Source organism: Aedes albopictus, chromosome 3, assembly GCF_035046485.1.
Source record: "Aedes albopictus strain Foshan chromosome 3, AalbF5, whole genome shotgun sequence".
In the NCBI taxonomy this organism is placed as follows: domain Eukaryota; kingdom Metazoa; phylum Arthropoda; class Insecta; order Diptera; family Culicidae; genus Aedes; species Aedes albopictus.
The window spans coordinates 192,061,354-192,081,670 of record NC_085138.1 but is presented as its reverse complement, the minus strand read 5'-3'; the positions used below and the strand labels follow the sequence as shown (position 1 = coordinate 192,081,670).

Here is a 20,317-nt window from a genome sequence, read left to right as displayed (position 1 = left end):
CCCAGTCGTACGTACTAAATATTTCAATATTTTGCGTACTAAGCAACATTAATAACAATTCATCAGAAATATACCAGTAAAAACTATTCTTTGTTATTTGATTCCTCTATTATTAAGCTGTCTTTCAAATTAGTGGCCATCACAGGAAGCATACATATGTCTAGATCTCTACAAAATCTGGATGTGTTGTAAAACAGTCGTTGAATCATCACGCAAATACATTACGTTCGAATAAATCATTAACGAATGATAAATCAAGGCATTTGGGACATTTTTGTGTTTTACAATTTGTTTGTAGATTAGAAACAACTAAATATATGACTAGATTGTATCTATACTTTTTATGGTTCACTTGACATCTTAAAACATAGTTTTTTATGAACATAAATTTTGTACTAATTTACCCAAAACAGTAAACTTTGAACTCAATTTGGAAAAAATCATTAAATATCATTTTTTTATTCTTAATCACTTAACCTAATTTACAGCTCTTTTGTCCACTTGGGCACTACGTGAGCGATTCCAATTGGACGCTGCACTTACACTTTTGTACAGCGCCTACATGTATTCTATTCTAATTCAACTGTATCGAACTGGTGCCTTGTGCTGCTTCAACTTTTCTACCATGTCCACGGTAGAATGATGAGCACGATGATGCTGCTGGTTGGCTGTTGTTCCTTTTCCAGTCCAATTGGGGGTCGTCCATTATGAGTTGCGGTTCGCCGATATCCAAATTCCGGGTCCGTTAGAGCTATATGCTCCGAAGAGGGTCAGGTGCCAGCTGCTCTCGGGGGGAAGAGCAACTGACGAAAAATTGCAAGTGCCGGGGCTGGGTTCGAACCCATGACCATCCGCTTATAAAGCGAACGTGTGGACCACTGCGCCACGGGCCCCGACATTAAATATCATGTCTGTGAAAATTTTTTACATGAAAGCTAGTGTATTTTTTAGGTGATTGCCAATGAAAAAACTTGCCCGAACTTGCCCGACTGCAAGAACGTCCTATATACATTTTGCGTGATTTTCGGAAACTTTCTACTTAAAATCAATGCATATTTTATTTTTTCCAACTAATTTCCTCGGTATATGTTTTATTTTAGTATTTATGATTATTATAACTCGAAAACGGACTTTAAATTTGTTTAAAAAACGTATTTTAATGAAAAAAAATTGATTTTAGGTAGGTATTTTATAAATCGGTTAATATCTCAAGAATAGTAGGCTTTGGAAATTTGACGTCTTCAGCAAACTTTTTCAGCATAAATAGCCGAACAACTTTGCCGAAGACACCATATCGCTAAAATGAAAGATGGCCAAAATGACTTATAGGACTTTTATGCGAATAACGTAAGAAAAATTGACTACCGCTCAGAATATCGACCGTATCCATAGAAATATTTTCTCTGAAGACACCAAATGAGTATCTCGACATCTCGACGAGCTAGAGGTTTTTTCCATGTATTTTCAGTTCTGCCCCAGTGTGCGCCGGGTCAATTTAACTGGTGGCGGCGGCGTGGAAAAAAACGTCGGCGCGCACGTCTAATATTCGAATGCAATATTAGAATGTGTGTTAGTCATAATAGGGTCTTGTACCTTTGGGCAGGTGTACCTATTTTGGGCACCTGCCGCTATAACTAAGTCAATTCCAAACCGATTGATTTCAATTTTTGTACAGAGTTAGATACTGTACGTGCCTAACTCTATACAAGATTTCAAATTATTCGGTTTGAAATTGACTTAGTTATAGCGGCAAGAGCCCAAAATAGGTACACCTGCCCAAAAGGTACAAGACCTTACCTGAGGAAAACGTATAGATTTGCAAAAATATGTATTTTCTCTGACAGCCAAGTGGCACTTAAGTCGCTTAATAACGACACTTGTAACTCAAAGCTAGTGTGGGAATGCATTCTGGCTTTGAAAAACTTATCCATGCGCAATGGGGTTTACCTATATTGGATTCCAGGACATATGGGTCTAGAGGGAAAGAGATTGCTGATGAGCTAGCAAGGAATGGATCTAAGAAAAAGACACTACACCGTCTTCAACCAGAGGTTGCACAGACTGAACAAGCACTAACATATGACTGACACCTCTAGCCGCACGGCCACGAAGCCTAATGATGATATCTTTTTGGCCTAGAGCCCTTCAGCGGGATCTCTGCTCTGTAAAAATGGAACTGAACAAATATATGATCAGTCAAATCACATCAAACTCGAATGCGCTTCCTCATACGAGCCAATAGATTTAGAGGTATTCCACTGAGTTTGAAGAGGTTTCAGGGACGATCAAATGAGGGATTAGGGATTTTCTTATTTTTTATGCGTATTAGCGAGATTTTCAGCCCGGAACTAATTCACGGGTGTCCCAGGGCCCAAAGGAGGGTTCCAGTACATTTTAAGGGGTGGATGAAACGTTTCAGAAGGTTTCAGAGAAGCTCGAGGTGGTTTTTGGGCGTTCGAGAGGCCCAGGGGTTTCAGGGGATTTCTGGCACTTTCAGGAAGTTTCAGGTGATTTGAAGCCCCTTGAGAAGTAATTTGAAATTTCCAAAACTCCCCTCAGAAATCCTTTGAAACGTCTAGAAACATCTCGAAACCATTCTGAAACAGCCCTTAAAACTCCGGATGTTGTGGGGGGCCGTAATATAGTGAATATATTTTTTCCAATATAACATGAAAACAATTAAAAAAAATATTGATAATTTTGCAAATAGATAGGGGAACTTACGTATTCTCGGCAGTTTTGTTCTCTTCGTCATGGTTTTTTTTTTGAAACCTGTGGGTCTCAGAGTTGGCCTCAAATCCTTCCCAACCAAGCTGAGTTGTATGCCCCAATTTCAGACGATTCGGCCCACAAAAACCCCTCATGACGAAGAGAACAAACCTGCCGATAATACCCATCGTCACCCTATAATAATGAAGGTATGAATTTTTATGTAGAAGAACTTGAATCAAGAGCAGTAAGCTGAGCTAGGAAAAATGTTAAAATCAACTAAATTCCCCACGAACATTTTTGCTGTACAAAAGTGGAACAAACCACTCTTAGATAAAATATAGCTTAAGAAACTATTGTTCAGCTAATTCTGTTTCTTGGGTTTATTGATAACGGATTAAAGTAAAAAATGCTTTTTACGAGCGTATTCACGGCAATAGATCCCAGATTTAGTAGAAATGCATGCCAGAGTTCATAGTGAAATTACATAGATGAAATTTAAAAAAAAAATCGATATAATGTGTAGTGCAAACGGTTGTGTCGACTTTTGTGAAATCCAAAGACAATTTTTAGTAGATTCCTTCAGCAATCTCTGGAGAAGTTGCTGGTCGATCACCATAACGAATGAACACTTAACAAAAACTTGTTTTAGCTCGACAGCAAAGGAGTTTCATCTTCTTCTTCTTCTTCTTGGCGTAACGTCCTCACTGGGACAAAGCCTGCTTCTCAGCTTAGTGTTCTATGAGCACTTCCACAGTTATTAACTGAGAGCTTCCTCTGCCAATGACCATTTTGCATGTGTATATCGTGTGGCAGGCACGAAGATACTCTATGCCCAAGGAAGTCAAGGAAATTTCCTTTACGAAAAGATCCCGGACCGACCGGGAATCGAACCCGTCACCCTCAGCAAGGAGTTTCATAAACTTCTAAAATCAAAAAAGGGAATTCTAATAGAAAATGCTGCAGAAAATTTGGAGAGAACCCCTGATCAGCTCCCGAAAGAATTCCTGACTAAAGTTTCGTTAGAATTTCCTATTATTTTTTTTTAAATCTTCATCGGAAAACCCAGACATTTTTTTATTAATTTCTTCGCATATTTCATCTGATTTTTTTTTTTGTCAAGGAATCTATAGATTTAATCAGGAGTTTACCATCCTTATTTCAGTAAGCCAATCTCTCAACTAAAAAAACGTACTAGAAATCAGCTTTAGTTTTTGTACAATATTGTAATGAAAAATTACTTTTCGGATTTCCGGAACCTATTCTCAAAAAAAAATAGTCAATATTAATGCATATACCTCATCAAAGTCCACGTGAATACCTTCTAAACAATTCTTTAACGGTCCTGATTAGTTGTTTGGTTGCAAAGCTATAGATTGTCAAAGTTAGGGTCTCTAAAGTGGCATTTTTTTCAGTTGAAGCAGGTTCCCGGTGGCCACAGTGACCAAATCCGGAATTCTCCGATGGTTACCAACACTAGACATGTGGCCCTTTCATTTGAGCCAAAGATATCCAAAATCGGACAAGCCATTAATTTTATAGAGCTGTCCAAAATTTGGGGACAAAAACGTATTTATAGGGACTAAGTAAGGTTAAATTAATGTTTTAACAGTTTTGGTGATCTCCGATTTCAAAATGACTTAGGCTGCCTAAAGTGGCCATTAGACTGTTTGTCATAATGAAAAATATTTGCCATTGTAGTCCGACATTCATCCGAGGTTGCCATGATTTGCATTGTGTTGGTCATTTGTTGGGCTTGTTTGGCCAAATATTTGTCATGTCTAATGGGACCTTAAGTAAAATCAGACTCAAGAATTTCAAACATACTTTTAAATTTCGATAAAAATAAACTCCAAAATCTCTATAGATTTTTTTTCAAAATGTTTCCAAAACCTCTCGACAGAATAAAAAAAATCAGGAGGAACTGTTTGACTCTGCAATTGATAGAGTTTTTGAATTCCCCTAGAATTCAATTGAAGATTTTCTTCATGTAATTTTTCTTTAGGTGTGCAATTCCTGATCATAAGTAATAGAGGCAAAATTTTAAATTTCATAAACAGCTAGACAGATTATTACAGACTTCCTTAGAATAACCATAACATATCGCATAAATCTTGCAGTAAACAGTAATTTGAATTCCTGTGATAAAAATTAAATCAAGTGAAGTTTATTTATCTTGCTTCACTTTTTTTTCGTGAAGTGAAATTTTGTGGGGGCCCCTGAAATGTGGGAGCCCAGGGCCCTGGCATCTTAGTTAAAACAGTGACACTGCATCTTAGTTAATACAAGGCAAGTAAAATCTCATCGACCATGGTTCATCTACTTCTAACTACAAATCTATCCATCTTAGTGGATGTGTACTCAGCGCGTGTGCGATTTATTTAGCTTTAGAACTGTTTGCCTATCTTACAGATGTCGCTTCACAAATGACTGTGTTGAAGAAATACAGTTGATACATGAAAGGCAAACAAGTTGTCGTTTGCACTCATGTGAATACGACAGGTTACTACAAAGAAGCAGTAGATCGCTAATGACTTTCTCAAAGTGTAAAGTTTCAGAATACCAATCTGCGTAGTTCATTTTTCTCTCTCCATACTTATTTTAACTCATTTGTGATATTGTCAATTTATAACATAACATATATGTACTTTTCTTAAACTCTTACCTGCGCTGCTCCCTGAATTATGCTGTTTAATGAAATAATTAAGTTTTGATTAAGATTCATGGCATTTTCAAAAGATCGAAATAGAAGTGGTTTTCATTTACAAAACAATTTCATTAGCATTTTCAAGTAAATCGTTGGCTCGTATGATTTGTAGATAGGTGCAAAACCGAAAATGTAATATAGATATAAGCAGAGGGGAAAAAAATGTTTTGATGCTGCACCAGGGAGAGAATACGTACGTGTGATGAAACCCAAAACTTTTATGCATCCCTCTGCTGGTGGGTGTCGGTTGGAATACGTTGAAATGTGTAAGCAGTAGTAGGTAAATGCATATTTCTCACTTTCATACTTTTCGAGAAAACCCAAAATGAAAAATGAATAAAAAACGGTGCGCAATGGTGGAAAGAAGAGAAAAGTGCCAAAGCTCGCTTTCTGCGGGGAGAGATATGGTTACCCAGTGACCGACTAGCAAGTGGGGTTGAAGTTTTTTTTGTTATCTACAGTTCAAATCTACTGGATGGTGTGATGGTATATGGATGATGAAATTGGCGTGAAGGAACAACACTGCAGCTAATGTGTTTATTTTCGAGGTTAAACAAATTAGCTTGGGAGCGAAATCAAAATCCCGCGCTACGGTTAGCTAAAATGTGCATGAAATCTGCGCCGCCCCTCCAGTGTTGCACTTTTTGCTGTGGGTGATGAGAGGGTGGTACCCGCTTTGTCCGGAAGTGAATGGTTTTGGTAGTGTGTCTGTACGTATGTATGTAGAAGTGTTTGCGTTGTTGCTGACTTTTTCGAGTGTTTGTTTAGTGTTTTACGTTTACTTTCCATTTGGCTGTACAATGTCCTGATGGTAATGGAAACGGTAGGAATATAAATTTTTATACACATTTTTTGACACTTTTAATTTTTACAATTACACGGAGAGTAAAATGTATTTTTTTGTGTTGTGTTCGTTTGGCTGTTCAGTGTTGTTGAAATGTTCAACTTTTTGCCTTTCTGTCTGTTGGTTTTCATTTTTCTGGTTTTTAGTTTTTCCTACTTTCCCGACTGCTGCTGCTGATGACTGTTGCTGCTTGTTTGGAAGCTAACTATTTTTATTGTTGGCACTGCTGTTGTTATTACTGAAAGCAGTGTTATTTAATGGTGACTGTAGTTGCTGCTGCTGTTTCTGACTGTGTTTTTTAGCATGTTGCTGTTGTGGTTGGTGTGATTTATTTGCATTCGCTGTGGTTTGCATTGGTGGCAAAGGAGGTGGCAAAGGATCTGCCATGTCCGCTGGTATTTGGAGTTGGGATGTTGATGGCGAGGAAGTGTTGGAGGGGTTGGAATCCCGCAGCGGCAGGGGTGGAAGGGGAGGAGGCGGTGGAGTTGGCAGTAGCAGCATTTGTGACTGTGATTTACTTTTGTTATGCTTTTTTATCTCATAATTTTGCACATTCTGGATCTCGGCTGGCGCTAGTTCGCAACTCAATTTTCTACCCTTGTGGTTAGAATTCGCGTTGTTGTAGTAGTACTGGGCAGACTCGTATTCATTTCGGTTCTCGTGCTTAGTCTTGGACTTTTTAGATTGATTTGTGCTTCCGGATTTGGAATAGTGATAGGTGGCATAGTGATTGTGTTTGTGTTTGTGTTCACTATCAAGACTGTGTTGGAAGTGACGATCGTGTTGATGGTGATAGTAGTAGATATCGTGATGATCACTATCACTGCTACTACGACCACTACTTGTGATTGGCAAGTTTCGTTCCCGCTAGGCTACATGATTGCCAAATGTCCGAAGAACGGGCATCGTCTATATTGGTGGAATAAAAAAGCATAAGAAAAGATAGTGAAATGTTACATAAACCGTGACACATCAGAGTTTGCCTTACAGAGTCATTTCTAATTGAATAAAATAAAATACAATCAACATAACTCATTGAAGCTTTACAAACAATGAAAATGAACATAACGTTTTCAAGGCTTTATATTCAAAGTTACTCAACCATGCAGTTATGCGTTTAAATCGATTGCTTTTTACTACACTTGAATGTGGCAGTAATTTCCTTAATAGTTTGATCACGATGGAAAATTACTGTGTTATATAAACACCATCTTTGTTCAAGCTTTTATCTTTTTGTATATTTGTCCAAATTGAATAATTTTGTATTTTTATTTTCGTTTGAGCTGCTTATTTTCCTTTAATTATTGTTCATTATTTTGATTCTCTTATTGTTTTAAAATGTTTGTTAAGTTTAATAATACATTGTTTGAATTGAGGTTTTGTTCCATTTACAAAAACTCAACTCTCCCAATCGAAAAGGATGCTTTAAGGATTCGAAAATGTTAATGCAAGGCTGGGTTCTACCTGCCAGAAACATAATTATCATTAACAGATATTCATTTTCCAGATTTTTTTTGGTATAGAAAATAGTTACCAACTTGGCACAACACAATCTTGACCCCTCGGGGAATCAACCCAGCCATACCGGCAATTATCCGTGTGCCCTCGGAGAAGTACTCGAACTGGCCATTCCTCATAATGTTGTCAAAATCATTAGTGGGAAATCTCAAACATCGTCACGTTCCAGACATACCAATTCATTAATCGTTCGCAAGTGTTTTTTTTTTGTTGCTTTGCAACTACAGAAGTACGATTTATATTTTTGATTCGCATTTTCAGAACTCCGATTACGTCATGCACAAAATGCATGATGTCGTATGTGCTACTCGATGTTTACCACGAGTGAGCAAGTAATGAAATGTAATTTCAAAACGTGTAAAAAATAGGTGGGCATTAACCGCAACAATGAGATTTTGCTGGATACATGACGCAACCTCATAAATATTCTCCCATACTGTTGCTGCGGACGTTACGTGTATGCTCCCTATTCATATGATCCTGTTATCGCACGATTGGCTTTGCGAGTTAAAGAATATTTGAGAACTGAAGGAAACAAGACTTTTTTTTATTCAGATCTACATTGTAGAACATTTGAAAATACTAAAAAATGCCTAGAACAAAAAAAAAAATGATTTCAAGGGGCAATTCACTAAAAACGACCCATATGCAAGTTTTGTTATTCTTAATATTTAATTCTAATTTATGTTTACGGAAGACTACAATACGTTATTTTCACTTATAAAAACCGAATGTCTTTCTCACTTCTAGTTGAATTCATCAGATTCTATCTGTACGGAAATTCAAATATAAATTCCGAAAAAAATATAGCGAAAAGTACTGGAGAACTTCTGGAGGAGAAATATTGAGGAAAAAAAATCCATGGGGAAATCCCGGCAGCAATTCCTCGAGAAATACAGAGAAACATGTCTGAAGGGTAACCCTGAAGAAAACCATTCAGGATCCTGAAAAAAAAACGGAAAGAGCTGTGAGAAGCATCCCTTGAAAAATCCCAGAGTTTTACTCATGCGGCAACCACGAAAAGAAACTCGGAAAGGGTTTTCTGGAAGAATTCCTGGAGAATAGGAATCTCGGGAAGAATCCCCAGAGGAATACACGAAGGTGTTACGAGACGAACCCTGGAGATACCCCAGGAAGATGAATTCCAGGAGCAATACACGAATTGGAAGTATTAATTGCTTTCATACTGAAAAGCTTTGTAGAAGCTTAATCCATCCAACACAATTATTTGAATAACGTTGAAGTCAACTTCTGAGTAAGTATGTAAGTAAGTATGTTTTAATCAATGGGGAATCAAAACGACTGTTTCAGACTTGTCCTCAGTTGTTTTGATTCCCCAAGATTGCAGCATCAATAAGAGTAGCTTAAGTTAGTAGCTTAACCCTCTAATACCCAAATTTTTAATTTTGATCTAAATATCATTTTTCGTTATATAAATTCGATTTAAACATGTTTTGGAAGATGGTTCCTTGGAATTCTCGATTTTGTGAATTTCGGTTTTCGATTTTTCTAATTTTATTTTTGAACATCCCCACACTTTTATATTTTTCCTAGAAGCCTATTTGGGAGACGGATTTTTTGAGACGAAAACACTTTGAGATTTTATGAAAATTGTTGAAATATTTTTATTTAAAATTTTTTTCATAGTAAATTATATTTTCCGTGTCATTTTAGGAAAAATAATTTTTGAGTGTATTCGATTCCCTTAAACTATTTTACTATGATAGTATGATTTGAGAAAAAATTTAAATATGTAAATTCAAGCGATTCAATACAAAATATACAATGACTTCTGAAAGGTGACCAAAACATCAATTTTTTAATGATTTTTCTCAAAATGTAAATAAGCTTCAAAAGACACCAAAAACCATTTTGAGATATACAGAATAGTCCTGAATATCAGCCAACAATATAAAAAAAAGATTGTCCACGAAACAAAAATTACAAAAATGCTCAAACTATACCCCGTCTAAAGGCGGGGTTGGGTATTAGGGGGTTAACATGGCAATTTAACTCTTTTAACTTAAGAGTCTCAAAGCCCATACAAATTTTTAATTCGGTCACATCCCTCCACCCTCCCATTTTCAAAATATTGAAGGGGCGAAAAAAAAACTTTACTACTCTTAGTTTAATACAGCTACAGCAATAGTTGGAAATATTTATTCATAGTCAACATAGTTTTAAATTTTTAAATATTTTTTTCGTTTTTGTTTTTTTTGTTCCTTACTTTTAATAATAATATTTTTTGTCGAATACGGTTCGTACTTCCAACAATACTACCAACGAACGACCAATTTATTTAGGCCAGCTAAGCGAGTTGATTCCGAGACATCATGAGAGCATAAAATACTGTTTTCTTTTATATATTTTTTTTTTTATCTGTATTAACGAGATTTTTAGCCTTAGGCTAGTTCATCTCGGGACCCACGCTTTACTTCCCTTCCGAAGGAAGAACTCACATTTTGCGAGTTTGTCGGGAGTGGGATTCGATCCCAGGTCCTCAGCGTGATAGTCAAGTGTTCTAACCATCATACCAGGTCCGCTCCTCTTTTATATATTTATATTTGTACAAATCATGAAGTAAGATTTTGACGTGCGTATTGTGGGAATGAATACATTCCCGAGGGCATCTGGAATAAATCTCGTGTGACCAAGTTGATCCTGAGAAGTCGTGGAAGCTTATTAGGACAGTTTTCTCTCATGTTTTGACGATCATGTAGATTGAGTTGTCGAACAATTGATTTTGACAACATTGTGGGAATGGTCTCAAGTTATCCTAGTGGAGAGGCTTAGGATTGTCAATCCGAAGATTGGCAATCCGGATTTGATTCCCGTTCCGGTAGGGGAAATTTTCTCGACTCTCTGGGCATTGTGTATCATTGTCCTTGCCTCAAAGAACACCAAGTTGAAGAGAGGCCGGTCAAGTTCCAGTGGGAACGTAGAGCCAAAAAGAAGAAGAAGAAGAAGTGAGTGGGAATGGTTATTTTGATTATTTATCTGGGGGCACTCGGGACTCCGTTTCTGATTGAAGGGAAAATATTCTTTTGCATAAAGAAAGGAACGAATGTTCCATAATAAAAATGCTATACGGTCAATTGCGAAAGTTCAAGATTACATAGAACTATACCAGAAATCCACAAAACAGCTATTTGGATCCATGAACAATTGAGGAGGTAAGAAGCAAAACTCTGCTTTGAGGCTCAAAAATTTTCATCAATTTTTCATCCTATACATAACTTTTGAAACTTCAGATTCAACTCAATTTCCTCTGATTTACTGTTTTTTTTTTGCACCAACGTAGGTAAAACAATTTTGTAAAAATTTTGAAAAGGCTTGAATTTTAAAAAAACTTCGAATACACTCAACTCAAATTTGACATAAAGGTCATTTAGACTCCTTTACATTTGAGTGGTCCACGAATAAAAGAAGCCATAGAATGATCCACAAAATATAGGAAATGACCCAAAAGAGTAGCAAATGATTCATGAAATATAGGAATTTATCTAAAGGTTTTACATCTGTGAAAATTTGACTTAAAATTCGTCCATGATTTTGAGGATCATTTCTCAATTTTTTTGGATCATTTCCTATAATTTTATGGATTAATTCCTATATTTCATGAACTTCCTATATTGTCGAACTATTCCAAAATTTTATGGATTATTTCGTATATTTCTGAATATCTAGTATTATATTGATGGAACGTTTGGCATTTTTAAGGATTATTTTATAACTTAAATGTCAGAAAACTACGGGCTGACTTTAGTAAATTGTCTCCTTTCAAATCAAACTTTAGCCGGGGCCCGTAGCGTAGTTGGTCACACGTTCGCTTCATATGCGGATGGTCATGGGTTTGATTCCCAGCTCCGGCACTTGCAATTTTTCGTCAGTTGCTCTTCACCGAGAGTGGCTGACACTGACCCTCTTCTGAGCCCCATGGCTCAAACGGACCCGGATACCTGGACATCGGCGAACTGCTACTCATAATGGACCCCCAATCGGACTGGAAAGGAACAACGGCCACCTACACGGTAAATAATCTGCACGCTGCTATAAACGGATTGGCATTTGGATTTGCAGTACTGTTTAGTACATTCGATATCCATTGAATATCAGTTGGGAAAGATCATCCAATGCCTTTTCAAAATAAATGTAAATTCACTTCAATTCGTTATTGAGAATGTTTTGATTTCAAAACAAGAATTTAAAAAAAGTGTGTTCCCGTACCCAGATTCGATACCAGGACTTTGAGAGTCATGATCATATGTTCTACCACTACACTACTTTACACCTGTTAGAAAGGTGCGAATCAAAGCAAAACACTATCTACCACCTGTTATCTATATTTACTTTCATGCCCAAAGCAATCATTATCAAATCAACAGCTTTTCACTTTGGATCGTACTGCTTTGTACAGTAGTGCAAATCGAAGTGGTTTTCAGTTGATTTCTCCGATGTGTTTGTTTTGGTTCTCAAGTCAACACTGACAGCATTACGTATTCAATGGAAAAGCATTTCTGATCATGTTGATTGGGATGTTGATTAGTTGAGGGATTTTTCCCTTGAATCGAGCGTGCAGATTTTTTACTGTGTACCATGCTTGTGCTCATCATTCTACCATGTAGAGTAACACAGAAAACATCTTGGGAAATCAAAATTTCAAAAGATGATTTATAATTGCATTATAAGAGCATCAGAAAACATCTGGTGTTTTTTCAAAGCTTTTTTTGCGTTTACTGGTAACAAAGAGCAAACAAATATACATGGCTTCAAAACATGAAGAAATATGTTGATAATGCAATTATTCAACAATTATAGAACATTAGCCATAAATTCCTATTGAATTTTGACAACCATCAATGTTTATGTTTACACTTGGTAAAACTTTGCGATTTGATAATGCGCTGATCTTGTCGTGTCTGTTGGGTTATGCGATTTGTTCATGAAGACCATCACATTGCTGTTGGGGTAAATATACCTACGGCAGAAAATTCGTCAAAATTGAGTAGTCCCGGTTAGGTTCCAATGATATCAACAGTTGAACAACTAGCTTAGTTTCCAGGAAGAACGCGTCTCCGCGCTTTTTTTTCTGAACGCTGCGGCTGTGACTTCACCCGGTCCACTTATCATATACCCTTCCACAACGTTCCATTAATTGTACAATCTACTACTTTCATGAACTTGTTAACTCAACAGTCACAAATCTGAAAAGCATTCGGCCGGTTAACTTGATCTGGTGCTTTGTTTCATTAGATTGTTCAAATCAGCAGCCAGGATCCTTACGACAAAATCTACTCACATCATCCACCAAGACCTCCAATCTCATGTGATTCGATGTCATTAATCGCGTTGCCAAGATGTTGACCAATTCTCCTAACTCATGAACATATTCATCGATAAGGAGCTGTTCCGGATGAAGATTAATCGATGATGGTTCACTGCGAATTGCAAAATCCGGCGGAATTTATAAAACATAACCGAACTTGTAGACTTTCAGCAGACCGATTTGTTTTTATTGTTGATTAAATTGTGACGTTTTGACAGGTCTAGCCAGACCAGGAAAATAGTTGTAATATAGTTATTTTCAAGTTGTAATGGTGATCGCAAAATACACTAATAGGTTGTAACAGTTCGTAGTACCCCCTCAGCAGGTTTGTGAGATTTTGTCGCGTTATAGTGTAGTTTCGTCTGTTTGTTTATTTTAAATTCAGGAAAGTGTTTGTGTTGTTTGTTTCCACTCTTTGTGTTTGCTGGTCACCCGAAAAGGACGCAGCCATATATAGCAGTTACCATCACCCGTCAAGATTAGCCACCAGATGACTCTGCCTTACCTGAAACATGGCCGTAGATGGTGGTAGCGATAGGAGGCCATTTGGATCTTGCAAATCCTCAATTGACGAAAGAAACGGCCATTTGCCCAAGTAATCCCCAACAGCATAGTTGGACGTGCTCGCTGTTCTTTGAGCCAAAGTGAGGATCAAGTGTGTGTGTAGGATTCCAAGGACACAGGTAAACCTCGAATCTAGATAATTCAACGAATTGTTTAATGCCTGGAATCCCCCCCCCCCCCTCACACAGAACCCCGAGGTTTTACTATAAACCATAGTTATACCGTGGTGAACCCTAACCCCAAAATGGGTCACCAACCGCCGTGGCTACATCCGGCGAAGGCTTGGGCAGATGATGATCCGGCCATTCGTTACACCAGGCCGAGGACCACCCTAAGAGCTGTTCTCCAGTGGTCGCAGATATCCAGATTCGATCGGGCGATAAAGGTCGCATCGAAGGGGAAGAAGAAGGAGAGGATCGGCAGATGATGGCAGCAGGAGAAAGGGGGCCCGAAGAAGGAAGACAGAAGGTCAGATTAGTCTTAAGAAAGTGGGTGGAAGTAGAGTGAAAGTAGAGAGCTAGGGAAAGATAGAGAGGAAGTGCACAACGTTTGGAGGAATAAACAGGAGTGTGAAAAAGGCAATCCAAGTGTTTCCCTGAATCCGCGAAAGAGTAGGATAAGCGTGCCGACCCTTGAGATGTGGGTCCTAATACAGAGTCTCGTTAGCCGTTGGGAAGGGTCACCTTCTGTGACCCTCTCCTCAGCCAACGGTAGCTGTGGCTGAACCGTCATTAGTTACAAGGTATGTTTGTAGAGAATATGTTTTCAAGACGTATTATAAACGTTATAACAATTACTTGCTAAATCTGTTTTAGTGTTGCTCGTAAAACATAATTTCAAAGCAATTTCAACCTATTTCTGAATTGGAACGACCAAATCGTTGAAATGTTTTCTGTTTCTCCTCAAAAAAAAAAAATGAGACAAATAACAGTACCGAGCAAATAAATCAGTACACAAATTAAAATATGTAACCAGATTATAATCTTATAATTTAAGTTTATTGATCATATTGAGTAAAACATTTCGTTTCATGATACCCGTTTTTCCATAAATCATAGTCAGTCAGTAATGAACCAACTTAATTATAATTATGATTTTTGACTTATCATTATTCAAAATATTTTGAACGGCACTGTATGTTCCATAAATTATCTGCCATATTGCGTTTTCGTGTGGATTATTAAGAAAATAATGAAATCGCATCAAACGACTGATTTAGGCCTCATTTTTGAACTCAGCTTAGTGGCGCATGAATTATGGACGGGTGAAATTATAAGTTTCTCCATAAATTCTGAAGCGCAAATAAAACACTGCTTAAGCCACTAGGTTTAAGTCTTTGTTTAATTCGTTGTTCGAAATATAAAGATATCATACCTCCATCAAAACTCCATCACTTGGAAATATTTTTTCATGTTTGAAAAGTTATTTACATTATCGAGAAAACAAATAATTTTGTTTTTGTTTATCTTTTTTTTCATTTTTGTGTTCAATTTCTCACTTTACATACCGTCAGTTTCACAGTACTAACAGCAGGTTATATAAGTGGATTATTCAAGCTATATAACATTAAAATAGCCTAATTACAAAAGTTGAAATGATAAGCAATATAAATGTGTTTTACAGGTTTTACCACTTAAAATTAGCTTGAATGCAACTTACGAATCTGATTGTGTTATATGCATATTCAGCAAGTAGATCAATTAACAAAATACTTGATTTCAACCAATCGATATTAAAGAGTTGGTTAGAATGCACCATGATAGTACTATTGGTGTATTACAATACATATTATACAACCTGTAAGATGTTTTATAAGCCGCCATGTTTTGCGCTGTTTTGAGTATATAAGTGTTCGGTATTAAGTCAATAATACAGTAAAAAAACAGTCCATTAGGTATGAATGGTGAATTTTAAACTAATATAAAACATCTGGTGTTACTTGGGGTAGAGGAGTGAAAGCAGCAGAAAGGCAACCAGTTCGATAAAGTATAATAGAATACATCTAGGCTCTGTACAATACTGTAGGTACAGCTGTCAATTGAAATCGCTCACGTAGTGCCCTAGTGGACAATAGAGCTGTAAATTAGGTTAAGAATAAAAAAAATCAAACTTCAGATATGATGTAACTGAAGTTTTTTTTATGACAGTAATGGTACCGCGTAAAAAACCGCGTTATATAAAAAAAAGTCGTAAAAAACCGCGTTATTAAAAACATTGTAAAAAAGTCAAGTCACGGTAGATGTGGACCTGACTATTTTACACGTGTTTTTGAAAAAAAAACGCGGTTTTTTACGACGGATCGTGTGGAAAATGCGTAAACAACCGCGTAAAAAACGTCAGTGTACAGTTCCTAGCGCTTAGTATGTGTGCATTTTAAAAATACCATCAGATGAAGACAATTCATGTGTTTCCGGCCAAGCCATGGTCCCAACGGAATCCGGAATAGCTTCAAAGCAAAGTCCCATGTTGCGGCCCCAAAAATTTAAACAAAACGAAAGTAAATCCCACTTACTTAAAAAGATGACTGAAAATTTCTTTTTCACTGCTGTTTCTTGATTCGAAAGTACTCGAAAACTTAATATCGTCTACCCCCGTTGGTTTGAACGACACCTCATGCAAACCAACGGGGTTCATTTTTAGTTTGAACTTCAAGCCTGCGGGCGACGGAATTACACACTACTGGCAGCCTTATTTGATGTTTTGTTTCGATTCTGCGTTCCGTTTCACCCCGTTCCATTAGCAGAATGACGTTTGACCCATTTTTATTTGAACGATGTGCATATAAGCGGGGGTCAAATTAAAAAGTGTTCAGATTAGATGCGGTCAAACCAACGGGGGTAGACGTATAGCAGTTAACATGGGTAGCACAGGCATCAACAACCATGCGCCTCCATCTCAATGTCCTTGGAATCACGGAGTTGATAAGCAAATCGTTATAAAACCTTCACAGCAAGCAAGCCATGCTTCTGGAAGGATTTCTAACGTAAGCATATCTTAACATCGCAAACCAATTTCAATGTTCAGGCCACATTTAGGGATAATTGCATATGTTGCACCATTTTACCCCAGCATTGCATTTCAAACCATGGTCCCTTACATGTTGAGAACATTTTCCTTATTCATTGGTATTGCTCTGGTACTAGTTTGCCTTCCCAAAAAGTTCATGAGGTGTAAGCGTTAAAGGATTATCAGACTTAACAAAACTTGTTGCTGGTGGCGGGGCTGATAATTGAACCCAAGATCATCTGCTCTAAACCGTACGTGTGATTCTCGAAGCCACGAGGCCCTATCTAGAGATTTTTAGTTTTTAGATTATTTTTAATATTTTGAAGCTTTAGAAGGTACAGTTTAGTTTGTTATCTAGCGAATGTTTGACATTGTTTAGCTTGTTTCAAATGTGTGCAAATTCTTGTAGTTTCAACGCATTTTTACAAAATCCATTTTCAGCTCATTTACTTAGGAAATACTGCATAATTGTTTTGTACTATTTCTTTAATTGCATAGTTGTACAACTTTGAGTATACTGCTCTAAGGAGAAACTTAAGAGATTACGAATATCATCTATGTGTTTACTTAAGCATAAGTGCGTCGAAATACGTGTCCTCCTGCAGTAACCAATGGCATAATGTTTTGGCCACTCCACCGATTTTATTCAAATAAAACCAATCGTGAAAAATGGGTTGTCTGTGAAACATCTATCGCTTTGGGGATTTCAGTGTACGCGGAATCAGTGTTCTATTTTCGACGAGTAGCAAAAGAATGAAAAAGACGGTTGTACGAGAAAAAATAAATAAAACCATCACATTCGGTGGTGCATTATGGCAGTTGCACTCCGGCGGTGTGGTGAAAGAAAAGATTTTTTGCAACCAATTTCCAAGCCTGATTGAAATGGAGAAGCATTGTTTTTATATCATGGATTGTTTATTTTTTAATGAAGCGACATGCAAGTTCCCTCTTTTCGGACTTTTGGGTGGGGGAGAGTTTTTTTTGTTATTGTTATTCGAGTTTATCCATGGGTTCACTGTTTGGTTAACGGAAACGGTTCAACCGAAACGCAACTACCTATATGTTTAATTATTTGTTTTAATAAAAAAAAATCAGGACATGCCCTAGGGTGCCTGGGTGGCAGTGCAGTGCTATTTTCGGAAGCCCCTAGCCGTGATCAGTTCGGTAAACAAAAGTAATTCCCGGTGGCCCGGTCGTGAGTTCATGTTGTTACAGTTCCATCCTGATTCACTCCACAATACAGATGTTACGTTTATGACATTCGGCGGGCGGCGGAATGTAAAGGATTTAACCTTTTGCACTTTTGTGCGCGGAATTTCGCAAGCGTATTTTTCACTTTTCTGTGAATTCTGCACATGGTGTTTGTGCTGGTGCCGTTCGCTGAATTTAACGTATCAATGTAGCAAATATAATGCGAATTGATTGAATTGAATGCTGTGTAATGATTTTATTAAAGCAAAGCCTTTTATTTCAGTTCTTACTCAGTTGTTCGGAGCGTACTCAATTTTCCTTCGATAAGTATTACATTTTCCAAGGATCATTGAAGCATGATGTTTTATAATGCTTTGTAAAACGTGTTTCGCTGAATGTCAGTTAATGGATTATTTTTACAAGTTTCTGAAAATGAGGTTCATTAAATGTTATTTTCGAAAAGAGAAGGGCTACGTATAATATTGGCACGATAAAAGCAGGACAACGCGTGCCGGCAGGAATAAAATAGAGTGGTCCTTAGCTTCTTCCCAAGTAACACACATGTTATATAAAAGTTACGACAGCGCAAGTTTTGGTTGTATAGAAGTTTATTTTACGTTATTTCAACACAATGTTAGAATTACGTAAAATAAACTTCTATACAACCAAAACTTGCGCTGTCGTAACTCTATTATAACATGTGTGTTGCTTGGGTTCCCAGTAACTACTATCCCTACCTTTTTGAAGAGCCGTTTGGGCTCCGAGTAAGCTAAGGAAAGATAGGACAACTAACCCCGATAGGATTTGATTTGATCGTTGGCTGACAGGGAAAAGGGGGTTTGCTTCTGCAATCCTGAATGATGAGTACACTAGTTTACAAAATAAAACGAAAGTCGTGCACTTTTGTCAACGACCACAATTTTTGAAGCACAATTTAGCGCTGATTTCGAAACCGTTGGTGCGAACGTTTAGAATTTAGATGTGATCATACTATTTACCACAGCTGCAGCAATACACGCGAGCTGGAAACAGTTTTCATACTGAAAGGAGATATGCAGAGGTGCGTGATCGGTTGCAAGCCAATCGAAGAAAGAACGTGTAGGTTGCAGATCAAGGGTTTATTTCTTCAAATTTGATTAACGTGCACAATCTTCACTTAGGAGGCACTGATGACAGTCAGTACACGATCGCATAGGATTTTGAATTGAATGCAAAATTAGAGGCGATGTGCGTGCACTTCACACGTGGAAAAATGGAAGCATGTACGCATATGGTCTCCACTTTAGCATCCTATTTATCATTATATACAATCTTGTACCGACTTTTCGCACCCTCTAAGCAGAATACCTTCTTCGAATGAGTGTAATCAGTTTTGTACCTTTAGATTCCGCCCTATTTTGCTTATCCTTTGTTTGACAGATACGCGTATTTCGAATACTACTTGTAATCTACCTCAGTGTCTGTTATCCACTCAGTGTTTGACTGTCAAAAGATTAGCAAAATAGGGCGGAAGTAAAAGGTACAAAACTGATACAATCATTCGAATGATGTACGACTTCGTGTTAGCTGGAAACGTATTAAACGCGCAACTCGAACGCGGCACAATGGTTTATTTTCCCATTTTCACGCTCTTAATTAATAGCTCGTAGGGTTGAGGAAAGAGAGCAATAGTGTCTTCGGCAAAGTTGACGGGAATGACCAGCGCCATCTTTTGACAGATAGAGTTTTCGGATCAATCCCCCTAAAAGTGAGATACAAAATTAATTTTTTTAAATTGTTGAGATAGAGGGTTGACGTCCTCGGCAAAGTTGTAGCATTTTTGATTCCAAACAACTTTCCTGAAGACGTTAATGTTGTAACTTTCACACTTATGGAGATAGAGGCCTGTGTTTGAAAGTTGACCCCAAAAACACGTTTTTTAAATAAAACACACATTTGTTGAATTTTTAGACCCATACAATGTTCTACAAAGTTGTATATATCAATAAAATACGCAACTTTGCCAAAGACACCAAAGCTGTAAGGATTAAATGAGACGAGTTATAGATAAATTTATGATTTTTTTCATCCATTTTTAGGGATAAATATCTGTCTTAGGGGCAAAAAGGTGTAGCTGAGGTTATCGTTATCAGAAAGTACATCTAAAGAGCTTTCAAATAAGAGTTAGTTTATCCGTCCACGATCGTCTACTGAGGGAATATGACCATAATAAAAATGTAATTACAACGATTTAATTGCAATCAAATTTACTTTGACACAAAAATTAATGGCTACTATGATGAAATATAAGTTAAACCCACTTTCGTCTAATCTTAGTTAAAGTTCATTGTGTTGACTTTCTTCATATAAAATTTGAAATAGTTTTACAGAAGAACTCGTGAGTTGTTTGGCTCTGTGAGAGCGTATGAAACCCCGATATATCTTAATATTTTATTCAATGAATGGGATTTGT

General features: G+C 37.2%; 1 protein-coding gene across 1 annotated transcript in view; it reads right to left on the bottom strand.

Moving 5' to 3' along the window:
* Positions 1 to 6,436: 6,436 nt before the first annotated feature.
* LOC109429102 (irregular chiasm C-roughest protein) overlaps positions 6,437 to 20,317 on the bottom strand; it is a 457,292-nt gene continuing 443,411 nt past the window's right edge. The window contains exon 13 of the mRNA XM_029863148.2: positions 6,437 to 7,169. Within this exon, the coding sequence (XP_029719008.1) occupies positions 7,128 to 7,169 (42 nt within the window). The 3' untranslated portion in view covers positions 6,437 to 7,127. The remainder of the gene's footprint in view (positions 7,170 to 20,317) is intronic.